This window comes from Octodon degus, unplaced genomic scaffold, assembly GCF_000260255.1.
Source record: "Octodon degus isolate 3935 unplaced genomic scaffold, OctDeg1.0 scaffold00072, whole genome shotgun sequence".
NCBI classification, from domain to species: Eukaryota; Metazoa; Chordata; class Mammalia; order Rodentia; family Octodontidae; genus Octodon; species Octodon degus.
This window is the reverse complement of record NW_004524648.1, coordinates 1,126,210-1,140,777: the sequence shown is the minus strand read 5'-3', so window position 1 is coordinate 1,140,777 and position 14,568 is coordinate 1,126,210. Positions and strand designations below refer to the sequence as shown.

At 38.6% G+C, this 14,568-nt stretch overlaps 1 protein-coding gene across 1 annotated transcript in view; it reads right to left on the bottom strand.

Annotated features, from left to right (window-relative positions):
- Positions 1 to 14,568, bottom strand: part of Smg6 (SMG6, nonsense mediated mRNA decay factor) — a 284,260-nt gene that overhangs the window by 206,140 nt on the left and 63,552 nt on the right. Inside the window, exon 5 of the mRNA XM_023719819.1 lies at positions 1,634 to 1,695. Within this exon, the coding sequence (XP_023575587.1) occupies positions 1,634 to 1,695 (62 nt within the window). The remainder of the gene's footprint in view (positions 1 to 1,633; positions 1,696 to 14,568) is intronic.

Here is a 14,568-nt window from a genome sequence, read left to right as displayed (position 1 = left end):
CCTGGCCCTTGTGCTGGCCAAGCAAGCACTTATTCTACTGAACCATCTCCCCATCCCCCACAATGCACTTCTTATAATGAATCACACACTCATACAACAAATATTAACTGAGAACCTACTATATATGCCCAGCACTCAAAATACAATATCATGATGTAAAAACTAGAGTCACAGTGGAGCTTACATTGATAGAAGAGACAGAAGTAGGGACATGGGAGCTAGTAATACATCTATATCTTTCCTAAGTGAATTATTTAAAACTTATTTCTATTGATAGACATTCATCTTTGGGCACTTTTCCAATTTTCCCAAGTCATTTTAAGATCAAGCATACCTTACAATCGCCATTACTGTCACTCTTGCTCAGGCTGATGCCAAATGAATACATATTAATCATACTTTCTAGTTCACTATCCATGGGGCAGTGTTTCTTCAAGTAGGTCAAAGCATTTCAACCTCTCAAAAGAGTTAAAATACAAAGTATGTGGAAACTGACATAGTTCCTATTCCGACTAAAAAAACTTTCTAGAGTATTATAGACAAACTTAGAGCATTATGACAGAAAGTGAAAGGGAAGCACTGACAGTACCTGGAGGGTTTATAATAAAAACAAATCACCTCCAAAGACAGCTCACAATAAAACTTCAATTCAGAAAATATTAAAATCCAAAAGACCTCTCTGGGAATACGGCAACCTTTTTGTTCACTGTTCTGTACTCAGGAAAGACCCACATGAAAGATGTTCAGTACATATCTGCTTTGTGAAGGCATTAAATCAGGCTATATTCACAAGTTTTACACCGTGAGGAAGAACTCTGACCTACCAAATGAATACTCAAGGGCCGGGGAGATAGCTCAGTAAAATAAGCACTTGCCTAGAAAGCGTAGGGTCCTGAGTTCAATGTCCAGTACCGCAAAAAAAAAAAAAAAAAAAGGAATACTCAAAACTCAATCTCTTTGCAGGGACTTACAAGGTAGTGGGGGTGGGTGGTGGTACCTGGACTCCAACTCAGGACCTTGCACTTGCCAGGCAGGCACTATGCCACTGAGCTATATCCCCAGGACAAGGTAAGAAGGTTTTGCACACATTATTTTTCCTGAGATTTGTATATAAACCCACAGAGGATGGTCAAACCATAAAAGTCTTGTATGTACTAAGATTACTGACATGGTATAGGAAACTGCACAAAAGGCAGGGGTATAAGCCAAAGAACAGGAAGGAAAGAAAACGTTTTTCTCCCAGAGGAAAATTAGAGGACAATTTTTCTCCAAGGAGGACCCCTGGCAGCTGTACCCAGTGATGTAGCATGATTGCTTGCATGAGCTCACTAGGGGCTAAAGCAGAAGGCAGAGTAAAGAGAAGGCTATAGGAAAACTAGGGGAGGGGGCTGGGAAAAGACAGCTCTTAAAGAGGGGGAGGAGTGTCTAGTAAAGGTGGAAAAAAAAAGAGACAGAAATACTTCCTAAATCTCATGAACAGAGCAGGAGAGAGAGTAAAAGGAAGAGAAGGTGGAGACCTTTAAGAATTCACACCCTGTGCCCTCAGTTACAAACACAGTCTAGTTGCTAACAATATTAAATTCCAAAATGACTTGTAATGTAGGAAAATAAAATAAACATCCTGCACACTTACCCAATCCGGGTAAACAGCTTCCCATGGGCATGGAGAAAACTGAGGATGAACCTTTTGTTCAGCTGCATGGGAAAAAGGAGAGGAGAAAACAATTAAACTTTCCCCAGTTTCCTGTGTTACTGAACAGAGTCCCCAGTGACACAATAACCTGGCCAGGGCCTAAGGGGTGGGCACTGGGGATGGGAACCAAAAGGACATGCCCAAACTTTCATAAAGACCCAGGGCACATGCCCAACAGCTGGCTCTCAGCTGAGCCAGGACGACAGAAGGCTCAGTGAGTGGACAGCACCCTCTGCTGGTTTACAGAGAATTAAGCAATGAATGAGAAGTATGTAGAATGTAAAGGAAGATGGCTGCATCTCTCTGAAGTTTACAAGCCACTATGGTTCCACAATGCTGTAAATGAAATTCTGACAGGAGCAGAGAGAAGTGATTTTGAAGAAATCCTGTCATTTTATGAGCTATTTTTCTATTTACTCAGTACAGCAGGACACTCCTTTGATAACCAAGAAAACCCACCACTATTTAGCTCATCAATTGTACTTCATGAGCTTTCAAACTGGAGTTCAAGTTTTAGGTTTGAGGCTGAAAATTCAAATGTCTACAGAGACCATACATGAAGTAGAAACAGTTGCAACCTATTACTATTACTCTCTAATTCTACTTTTTTTTTTTTGCGGAACCAGGGATTGAACTCGGGCCTTTGCGCTTGCCAGGGAAGCACTTATTCCACTGAGCCATCTCCCCGGCCCCATTTTTTTCTGCTTTTTTTTTTTTCTAATTCTAGCCAAAGCTTCAATGTAGGTCCAAACTGGAAACAAATCTGGGTTTGTTTTTGTTTTTTTTGTTTTTTGTTTTTGTTTTGTTTTTTGTGAAATCCTTTGGCTTTTAAATGAATTACTAATGAAAAATAAAATAAAATTCAGCAAGCCAAAAATACATTTGTAAGATAGCATCTTTTTTAAAATCAGATTTTATTGGCACATTTTAGATTTGTATAATGATCATATTCATCATGGAGAATTTGACCCATACATGATATAACTTGATTTTTTTTCCATTCCCCTACCCTCCCCCTTCAACCTCTCTTAGACAGCATCTTTAATAAATGGTGCTTAAAATCTTATTCATTAATATAATCCTTGATCCACATTGTACCCACCTCATGATTTTGTTCTATAAAACTTCTTTTCAGAAGAGGGCACATTGGCAGCCCCCTGGGGACCCCTCTTGTCTCCCAAGAGCTATTATTATTCCTCATAAATGTCCCTACTCTAAAATAAAAAATAAAATTAAATTAAATTAAATAAAATAAAATTAAATAAAAGGCCAGTGAGATAGCTCAGCAGTCTAAAGCGCCTGCTTAGGCAAGCTTAGGCAGGTGCAGGGGACCATGGTTCAATTCCTGACACCACATGCTGCGCCAGCCCCGCCCTCAAGGTGGGCTGAGCTGCAATAAATAAATAAATAAATAAACAAACAAACAAACAAACAGTGCTGAAGAAACTGACTATCCATATGGAGAAGACTGAATCTACAATCATATCTTTCACCATGTACTAAACTAAAATCAAAATAGATCAAAGATCTAAATGTTAAAACAGAAATAGCCTGCTAGATGATAAAGTAGGTAAAACTCTTGAAGCCACAAAGTAAGTAAGGATTTTATGAATAGAACCCCAATGGCACAAGCAATAACATCAAGAATCAAGAAACAGGATCATAGCAAAGTAAAAAGCTTCTGCACAACAAAAGGAATAACCACAGAATGAAGAAACAACTTATGTTTTTTTGTTTTGTTCTTTTTTTTTTTTTTTTTTTTTTGCAGAACCAGGGATTGAACTCAGGCCCTTGTGCTTGCCAGGCAAGCACTTATTCTACTGAGCTATCTCCCCAGCCCAGAAACAACCTAAGAATAGGAAAAAATTCAGGGGCAGCTCTTCTTCAGACAGAGAATCAGTATCTTTTTTAAGTTCTTTATACAACCCCCCCAAATGAATGATCCAATCAAAAATTGAGAAACTGAAGAAAAAAAGTACAAATGGTCAATACATACATGAAAAAATATTCAACACTGTTGGTCATCAGAGAAATAAAAACTGAAACAACACTCAGGCTACATGTAACTCCTGAAGGATGTCTATCTTCAAGATATCAAATACAGTAATAACAAATGCAGCAGAGGCTATACGAAAAAAAGGAACCCTGCTACATCGTTGGTGAGAATGTAAACTAGTACAACCACTATGGAAATCAGCAGAGAAATTCTAAAAAAAAAACCTAAAAAAGAAAACCAAGAACTTCCATTTGATACAGCTACTCCCTCTTTCTAGGTATCTTCCTAAAAGAGTTAAAAACATCTAATTACAGTGACATATACACACTCATGTACTTAACACAATTCATAGTAGCTGAGTCTTAGAAGCAGCCTGTATATCCATCACCAGGTTAGTATTTATATAGAAGGGAGTAATACTTTGCCATTAGTATTTTTCTGATAACCAGCAGTGTTGAATATTTTTTCATGTATGTATTGGCCATTTGTAGGTTTTTTCATTTCAGAAGAATATAATTGAGGCATTGTAGGTAAATGGTTGCATTTGAGACCATAATGTTAAGAACAATAAATGAGACACACAAGTCTTTCTATACATAGTTAGAAAGTCTTTCTTATATAGACTTTGTTATATAAGAAAGTTACATGGTCTTTCTTATATAAGAAATCCAAATATAAAGAGCAGAATAAAAGATGAAGCATAGGGCTGGCCAAATACCTCAGCAGATTAAAGCGTCTGCAACCAGGCACAGTGGCAGGGGGTTTGATCCCCGGCCTGCTGTGCCGGCCCCACCCCCCGGGGCACACTGAGATGGCAATTGCGACTGGGCTTGGTGGTACGAGCCTATAATCCAGCTCTTGGGAGGCTGTAAACATGCGAATCACTATGAGTCTGATCTAGTAGTGACACCCTGAACACCCTGTAGACCCTTCCCTAAGATACAAAAAAAAAAAAAAGAAGGTGCTTCCCATAAGTGCCTGCTTGGAAAGTGGAAGGTCCTGAGTTCGATCCTGGTACCAAAAAAAGAATTGAACCTGGACATGGTTGCACATGCCTGTAGTCCCAGCGCTTGACAGGCTGAGGTAGCAAGAGCACCATGAATTCAAGGCCAGCCTGTATTACATAGTGAGTTCAAGGCCAGCCTGAGCTATATAGCAAAACCCTATCTCAAAATAAATAAATAAATAAATAAATTAAATTAAATCAGTAATAGGAAATGGATCTCTTGCAAAAAAGGGACCAAGAGATGGAGCAGGGGTAGTAGGGAAAGGAGATGCAAAACAATTAAGATGAATTTATGCACATGTACCAACTCCACATGAGGAATGTGAACATTATATGCTACAAATATACTAATAAAAAAAATTGAAGAAAAAACTGTGCCAGTTACATGTGGTTCATGAGCCAGCAATTTACAATTTTTTTTTTTAATTTACAATTTTGTTTCAATGTCCTAGAAGATTTATTTCCATCACAACCAAAAGATTCCTCTGGACAAAACAAAGGGAAAATAGTCAATTCAACTCCAAATAAAGTGAAGACAAGGACCGGGGAGACAGCTCAGTGGCACAAGCGCCTGTCTGCAAACAGAAAGTCATGAGTTTAATTTCCAATACTCAAAAAAAAAAAAAGAAAGAAAGAAAAAGAAAAAATGAAGACAATCTGAAGATCAAACTTCACTATAGTCTTCACTGGTCTCTGAGACCCTGCTCAGGACCCTGCAACCAGCCAGAAAGAGTCAAGAATCATGATCCCAAAAGCATAATTACTAGGGAAACAGTCTGGTACCCTTGAATTATTTTCCCAAAAAGAAAAAAAAACCTCTTTTGGTTTTTCCCACTGCAAAACAGAACACCTCTTCATATGGTAGCTAGGTATATTTTCACATCTCCAGTAACTTCAACATTAAACTTGATGGAAAACTTCAGTCTTTTTTTCCTTAAATGAATTATCCAAACACTGACTGACACAGTTAAGATGTTCAGGACATTTCACTGAAGACAACTTATCTTTAAAGTTAGGAGAAAAACATTACGTGAGTCAGGATCAGGGACACTGGGTTCCATTTACAGAAGGGAAATATGAGGAAGAGCCGCAAAATACATTGTCAGTGGTCATACTGATGTTAGTGGTAAAATCTGAGCTAGAATGTAGGTCTCTAGGCCTAGTAGAGGAAAACAGTAAAAAAAAAAAAAAAAAAAGGACCTGCCAAACCAATCAGTGGTTAAGTCCCACTGCTGACATCTATCTGCTGTGGAATAACAGGCAACTGACCTAAGCAGTAACATTGCCTATATGGTACTGGATTACTGCAATGATTAACATGAGCAACCATGTCAAAGCATGCCTGACTTTACTGAAGAAAAAACAAACAAAACACTCAATGCTATTTCCTTAACATGTTCTCCTAATGAACAGTAAAGCAAATGGTAAAATACTAACAAATGGAGAATCTGTGAGAAGGCTAAATGGGAGTTTTTACTATTATAGCTTTTCTTATAGATACAAAATTAGTTCAAAAAGAAATATAAAAATATACGTTCTCTCCTGTGTTAATTTAACTTAACCATTTCCATCAAGTATGCACTGATTAACTCATTCATAACCAGGAGGAATCTTATATAAATTGGTTGTATTACATGTAAAGGGTAGTTTGGCAGGAATTGAATGATACTAATCTACCTCATTCAGCTCAATAACATCCCTTAAGACTGGGCCCAAGGTAACCCTGAAATTTAAGCAGCTTTAAGCCAGTAAATGGCCGAGTTAGGTGTTCTATAGTTTTTCTACTCCATTTTTTGGAAAAGAGCTGGTTAGGTGACTCAGTGAAAGGCGATGAGGGAATAACAACCAAAAAAAGTAGTTCAAATGTTAGTTTCCTTACTGATCCTTCAGGAAACTCACACTAGCCTGGCAAGTGCAAGGTCCTGAGTTACCAAAAACAAACAAAGAAAGATAGGAAATTCACACTGAATCAGAATGCCTCCTGGAGTAAAGTGAGAGCCCCAAGAAGTTCTGCACCATGGTGGTTGGTTCTCTTTCTCTTTCCCAAAGACCCTTCCCTCAGGGCAGTGGATATAACATATCTTAATAACCTAAACTCTATCTGCCACTATTTAGTAAAAAACAGATTTCAACACATCATTTTTCAATTAGGGGAGTGTAGGAAACTACCTCCAACTCACAAACACATACCCAATACTGAGAACTGGAGCTCAGGGAGTGTTGGGCCACATTTCCAGTGGTTTGATTTGGTTTGGTTTGTTTAGTTTTAAAACCAGCTCTCACCTGGAGTGGTGGCACACGCCTGTAATCCCAGGACTGGGAGGCTGAGGCAGGAGGATTGCTGCGGAGAGCAGCCTGGGCTACAAAGTGAGCTCAAGGCTAGCCTAAACTGCAGTGAGACCCTGTCTCAAAAAAAAAAAAAAAAAACAGAGCCAGGGAGATGGCTCAGTGGAATAAGCACTTCCCTGGCAAGTACAAGGGCCTGAGTTCGATCCCCGGTTCTGAAAAAAAAAAAAAAAAACAGCTCTCACTAAGTTGTCCAAGCTGGCCTCAAACTTGTAATCCTCCTGCCTCTCAGCCTCTCAAAGAGATGGCATTCTAATAGAGAACTTTTTAAAAGTATACATACTGTTCTCTTTGACCCTGGTTGAGAATCACTGCTTTCTTTTTAGTCTGAAAGTATCACCCTGAACATAGTTCTTCTTTGGGGAGATGGATGGCTCAGTGGAATAAGCGCTTCCCTGGCAAGCAGAAGGGCCTGAGTTTAATCCCCTGTTCCGCAAAAAAAAAAAAGTGGTAAGCATAGTTCTTCTTTGTGTTCCATAATAACACTGTAATTAGCAAAGGAGTTAAAACTAGATGCATCCTAGAGTTAAGATAATAGTATATGGAGGGAACATATTTGTCCCACATTTTTTTTTTTTTTGGTGGAACCGAGGATTGAATTCAAGTCCTTAGTGCTTATTCCACTGAGCAAGCTCCCCGGCCCCTTTGTCCCACACTGATTGAAATGTGTTGTTCTTTTTTTTTAAATACTTATTTATTTTGTGTGTGTGTGGCCAGCTCAGCCCAACAGGGGGCGGGGCTGGCTGGCATGTGGTGCTGGGGGATTGAACCGCAGTCCCAGTGCTCTGCTAAGCTCGTTCTAAGTAGGTGCTTTAGACCACTGAGCCATCTCACCAGCCTGATTGAAATGGTTTTTAAACATTTACACATGACAACATAAAGTTAGCTAGCACTGAGGTAGCACTAATGCATACCAAGAACTTCTAAAAGAGAACTCCTAACAGATACTAAGTCGGAAAAATCCTTACTCTGAGTTTTCTCCCTCTCCAATGCATTTGGGCTCCATTTAGCTTCAATTTTTATAACTTACTGTTTTGTTTTCTGAAACAAGGTCTTGCTATGTTGTTCAGGCTGGCCTTGAACTCAGGAACTTCCTGCTCTCAACCTCCAAATATTGAGATTATAGGTGTGCACCACAATGCTTGGAAACTTTTGTTTTACTTTGGTTGTTTGTTTTTTGAGATGGGGGGGTCTTCCTATATAGTTCACACTGGCCTTGAACTCACTATGTAGTCTAGGCTAGCCTCAAACTTGGCAGAGATCTTCCTGCCTCAGCCTCTTGAGTGCTAAGTTTACAGACATGAGCCACCATGCCTAGCTAAATAGTTTTATTTTATTTTATTTTTATTATTATTATTTTTAGGTACTGGGGATTGAACTCAGGCCCTTGTGCTTGCCAGGCAAGCGCTTATTCTACTGAGCTATCTCCCCAGCCCCAATAGTTTTATTTTTAATATACATCTAGATAGTCTCACTCAGATGGAGAAAGAAATCTGCCTCTAGATTTCCCTCACACATTTACATACTGTTTACTAGAAACTAAAAATACTTCTTGGGTGTAGCCTTCTGTGACAGAGCTGGAATGTTAACTTCTTAGTTCTAGTCCAAAACCAGTTCACTGAGGGCTCCTGAGCTTACTTCAAAGATACAGAAAAGGCAACAGGTAGATGAACCAAGTCTCTGGAAAGAAGTCTATCAAGTTAATGACTGTGGGATTAAAAAATTTTGAATTGCTCCTCACCTGAAATGGAATTTTAACACTAACACTACCTAACTCAGAACTGAAAGAAGAAAATATCACAAACTAAACATGTTTTATGTAAGTCCTAGAAATTATTCCTTGAGCTGAGCATTATGGCACAAGCCTATAATCCCAACATTTGGGAGGCTGAGACAGGAGGATTACTGTGATTTCAAGGACATAGGCTAGTTCAAGACCAGTCTGAAACACACAGAGAGAACCTGTCTCAACAAACAAAACAAACATACCTCCTTGAAATTGAAGTGCTTTGTAAACCTTGGAGCAAGAAAGACGAAAACAGCTACAGTGGCAGCCATATAAGAGAATATTCTGAAATATGCCTGGCTGGCATATTTAATTTTAATTTCTAAATAGTTGTTCCTGCTCTGACAATTATAGAAAACCAAACTTCTAGAAAGTAAATAATTTTAAGACAGTAAGAATGTTCATACTATGAATAACTACTACGAATATAACAATATGCAATGTAATAATTATTGTAACTGTCCTATTAACCTGTTTTGAAACTGTCTCATTGCTATTTGTTTCTCAATAAAATAAAATAAAATAAAAAATATTAAGTATTGGGCCAGGCAGACAGCTCAGCAGATTAAAGCACCTGTTTAATAGATGTAGGGACTGGAGTTCAATCCCTGGTGTGCAGTGCTGGCCCCACCCCTGGGGTGTGCTGAGACAGTGAATGAGACTTGGGCATGGTGGCGTGCCTCTGTAATCCCAGCACTTGGGAGGCTGAAAAACAGGAGGATCACTACGAGTCCGATCTGTGCAGTGAGACCCTTAGACCCTGTGCTAAATACATTTAAATTTTTTTTTTAAAAGATGAAAAGAATGTTCAGTATTAAAAGGAATTCCACAGCACATTAAAAAAAAAATTAGGGGGTAGGGGTAATACCAGTACCTTCAGTTTAATGTCCAATACTGCAAAACAAAGAAACAGACAAACAAACAGGGGTTCTATCCTATTAGTTATAAGACAACACACAAAACCAAATTTCAAGAGTATCTGTTAATGTCTTAGACTTTCAGAACAGTCAATTAAAGCTCATTTCTCAAGGTTCTTAAAAGCCTGAGCTCATAAAGAGGCAGAGGATATGTATGTACTGGTAATGCTGCCCACTCATCACACTCATGTAAGACAAGGGCCCTCAAAAACAGAAGGAAGGAGAGAAGAGGGAAAGGGAGGGGAGGGGAGGAGAGGACAGGTGAAGACAAGATAAGACAGAAGAACGGGCTGAGGAGATAGCTCAGTAGAATAAGCGCCTGCCTGGCCAACACAAGGTCCTGAGTTCAATCCCTAGTACCAGGGAAAAGAAAGAAAGAAAGACAGATAGACAAGACAGAGAAGACAAGGGCCCTCATGCCAAAAAGATGAATGTCATTTTAATTTTCCAGCTCCCCATTTATGTTTTAAAATACTAAGACAAGGCCCTACCACCTATGAAGGCACTAGGAAGCACTATGGGTAGGTATGATTTAAGAACATGATAAAAGGGAGGTGGGAGTTTTCACAGTTCATTCAGAGAAGTGAGATTATTTATTACTATTTTCAGTATTCCTTTTCCTAGGATATAGATAAACGAGTACAGATGCGCCCGAGAAGCATGATTTAAACACCTTATAGGAAGGGGACCGGGGAAATGGCTCAGTAGAATAAGTGCTTCCCTGGCCAGCGCAAGAGCCTGAGTTCAATCTCCGGTTCCACAAAAAAATAAATAAATAAAATAAAATAAAATAAAATAAACACCTTACGGGAAGACAGAGCAGCTTAAAATCTATCACCATATCCCTCATTACTAACAAGCTACACCAACACTGAGAAACAACAGAAATGGTAATTTCTCTTCACTTGTAGAACTGTCTCTGGAACTGTTCTGAGCAAAACAACAGCTCAATTAGCTATATTAAATATAAGTTCCATAGAGGGATGCCCCATTTAGCTGGCTGGATCTCAGCCATGGGAATTTAAATGTAAAACATACCTTTTAAAACCTCCTCTAATGCTTGAAACAATGATTCTCATCGCTGCACTGCAATTTTTTTTGCTTTGTTTTGTTTTGTTTTTGTATTTTAGTAAGGGTCTACAGAGTCTCACTACTAGATCAGACTCACAGTGATCCGCCCATATTCAGCCTCCCAAGAGCTGGGATTACAGGTGTGTGCCACCACACCCAGTCTCAAATGCCCAGTCTCAATCTCAGCATGGCCTGGGGATGGGCGGGCATGGCATGCCGGGAATCAAACCTGGGCTGCTTTGTCTGCCTAAGCAGACACTTTAATCCGTTAGCTATTTGGCCAGCCCTGCATTGCAATTTAATGCTTCCTAAGCAGTTTAACACTACCTAAGTAAAGTCTTATTCAATATTAAAACAATTCACTTGCCATTATTTCATTACCCTTTCTAGTTAGAACCAGCAGACTGAAGGGAAATTGGATTAAATGTCAAGTCAGCAGTCAACTTCAGAAAACCCAGCCACAAGTACAGAGACAAGACAGCTAAGCATAAAGTATCTAACTAGACCTTGAGGAAAGTTTGTACCACAGAATAAAGAACAGGAGTTGGAGAGATAGCCTAATAACAGAGACCTGCCTAACAGCAGAAACATGCCTAACATTGAGAATCACTGCTTTCTTTTTAGTCTGAAAAGTATCTGTAAGGGTTAAATTCAATCATTCAATCATGAGAAAAGAAAAAACAAGTATAAAAAGTAAAGGAGTCATGAAATGTGACTACTGTAGTTCACTGTCATATGCTTACCAGGTAGAAAGAACAGGACAAAATAGTATGAATGAATATTCGTATGAACACTGATCCTAGAGTCAAACAGCTAGGCTGAAACTGATTTTTCTATTTATTTATAAGTCATGTCATATATGTAAGCCCGTTTCTTCAACTATAAAATGAGATGACTGATGGATGATTTTACAATCTGGTATAGGCGTACCTATCACCTTGGCAGTTTTTATAAAAAATATAGATTTCACAGTCCTATTGAATCAGAATCCTGGGAGGGAGTTGGAGGTGGGGTAGGGACACAAACAAGGGGACTGAAAACCAGTATCTGTGAAGGTGAGGTCTCCGGATAAATTTTGAAAGACAGTCAGGTAAATTTTGAAAGACAGATTTGAGAATCATTAAGCTAGATCACAGGGTGGTAAGTTATGGCCTACAGATGAAATGTAGCCTATTTTTGTACAGCCCATGAGCTATGGATAGTCGTTACATTTTTTAATGTTTAAAAAAAATCAAGAGTATTTCATGACAAGAAAATTATATATAAATTTAAATTTCAGGGCCCATAAATAAAATTATATTAAAACACAGCCACATTCCTTTGACTGCATGTTATCTATGGCTGTTTTCCTCCCCAAAAATTGAATAGGTGGTGTTGAACAGCCACAGCAAGAGGTATACGGCCCACAAAGCCTAAAAATATTTACTATATGCACCTTTACAGAAAAAGTCTATTGATCCCTAGGCTTAAACATCTATAACAGCAGAATTACAGAAGAAATTTATAGGATGTTATAGGATATTCCTGAAATGTCCTATCCCTCCCCATTCATAGCACTCCATAAAAATTTTTTCTGCTTGCACAGTTTTGTTTTTTCTTTTTGCTACTTGCACAGTCGAGAGCTATGGTATGCATGTACTGGAAACAGTGATAATTTTCATACTAAAGATGAATATTAATTAAGAGTATAATTTTTTTTTTGCGGTACCAGGGGTTGAACTCAGGACCCTGTGCTTGCCAAGCAAGCACTTATTCTATTGAGCTATCTCCCCGGCCCGAAGAGTATAATCTAAAAGAACTCTCACAGCTAAAATATTCTGATGCCACCCACCTCTCACCACTCTAGATGAAGTTAAAGTGTTTCCTCAGCTTTTGTACAAGCACTATCCTATTCTATGGTACCACAAATGACACTAAGTGCCAAAGACTGCTGTTCTCTAAATTCTTGAACTCAGCAGGACATAGCAGCTCATGCTTGTAATCCCAGCACTCAGGATGCTAAGGCAGGAGGGGTGCCATAAATTTGAGGTCAGCCTGGGCTCTATAGTGAGCCCATGTCTGAAAAAGCTAAAAATAAAAAATAAAATTTTAATCTGAACTCAAACACTCCAAAGATAGAGAAAATTATAAATGAGCCTAAATAAAGATTTCATTTAGGCTAGAGGCTCCTGGACCCTTTCTAAAACACCTCTAAATCAAAGGAAAGTACCAGATTAAGATTTGTAAATCTTGGGCTGGGAGATAGCTTAGTGGAATAAGTGCTGGTCTGGCAAGTGCAAAGTCCTGAGTTTGATCCCTGGTACCATTAAAAAAAAAAAAAAAAATTATAAATTCCTTTTATCAGGGGTCTGACAAGCTGTAGCAACCAGTTCAAGAGTGCCACCAGGTTAGCATCTCAAGGTATAGAGAAAGAGAGAAAGTTCAGTCAAAGGGCAACACTGTTGCTCTGACTATTTTACTTTCTGAATGACTCTTCTTTGTGACTCATCTCTCTCAGTGCCTGGGAACTCTCCTGCCCATATAGCAGGAGAACTGAGACACCCAAACAGGAGAGCTGAGACACCCTGTTTGTACTATACAAAGAGAGAAAAAAAAAATGGCTGAAGCTCCTACTCTGTGATCAGGTGGGCAAACACAAAACAGTTTTCCAAGGGCACAAACATATATAAGCTCAAGCCCATCTTATAATGAACTAAGTCAACACAATAAGGATAGTAAGGTCCTTCTAAAACTGTCCACCCATTCACTGACTCATCCATTCATTGGCTCAACAGAAACCTGAGAACTCAACAGAAAACTTACTATGTACAGAACACTGTATACAAACTGTGAACAAAAGGGGCTTTGCTAGATAGTTCAGTTGTTTAAAGTGCCACTTGAGTAAATGCAGGCAGGTGCATAGGACTATGGTTCAATTCCCAGATCCAGAAGCTTCAATCCCCGGTCCCGTAAGAATAAAAAAAAAAAGAAAGAAATACTGAGTTGATACCTGAAGGTTGAGGAAATTAACTGGCTGGTTTTGGAGGCAGTAAGGAGTCATGCTTTAAAGTGTCATAAACAAAGGCAACACCATGTATGATGGTCTCAAAAGTGCCATACTGTAGGTCACTGCAGACTAGCATAGTTAGGTAACAAGTTCTACAGGAGAAAAGCTAGAGATTTACGCAGAGTCAAGTTGTGGAAGTCCTTATGAAAGAGTTTGATTTTAATTAAAGTGTCTTGGGGAGATACATACATGTAAATGAGCATAGCTGCTCATTAATTTATTTACTTATTTTGCGGTTTTTTGAGGCACTATATAGTTCAGGGTGGCTTTTTTTTTTTTGTTATTTTACAGCTTTATTCTTGATTTTCCTCTAAATAGACAAAACTAGTTGTGGTCTAACTATACATATGGAGTAAACAATCACAAAATGCAACAGTCATATAACACAAGCCAAAGTCAGTTAACTATAGTTGTTCTGCCCTTTCAACTGCTGATGTTACCTGTAAGCAAGCGTCATGGTGCATTCATGAACTGACTGTACTACCTCTGCAGAATTTTAGAAATGAGCACATCTCAGTTGGAATCTAATAGGGATATTCTTTTACCTTACAAAGTAAAAGCAAGCATTTTTTATTTGCATTTTTTATTTCTGTCTTAAAACTTCTACAGGTCAAACAAGGAAAATATACCAAACTCAAAGCACTATGAAATCTTGAAATGATGAATCTGAGGTTGAAGTCAAACAATATAATCCACAATGTTTTCAA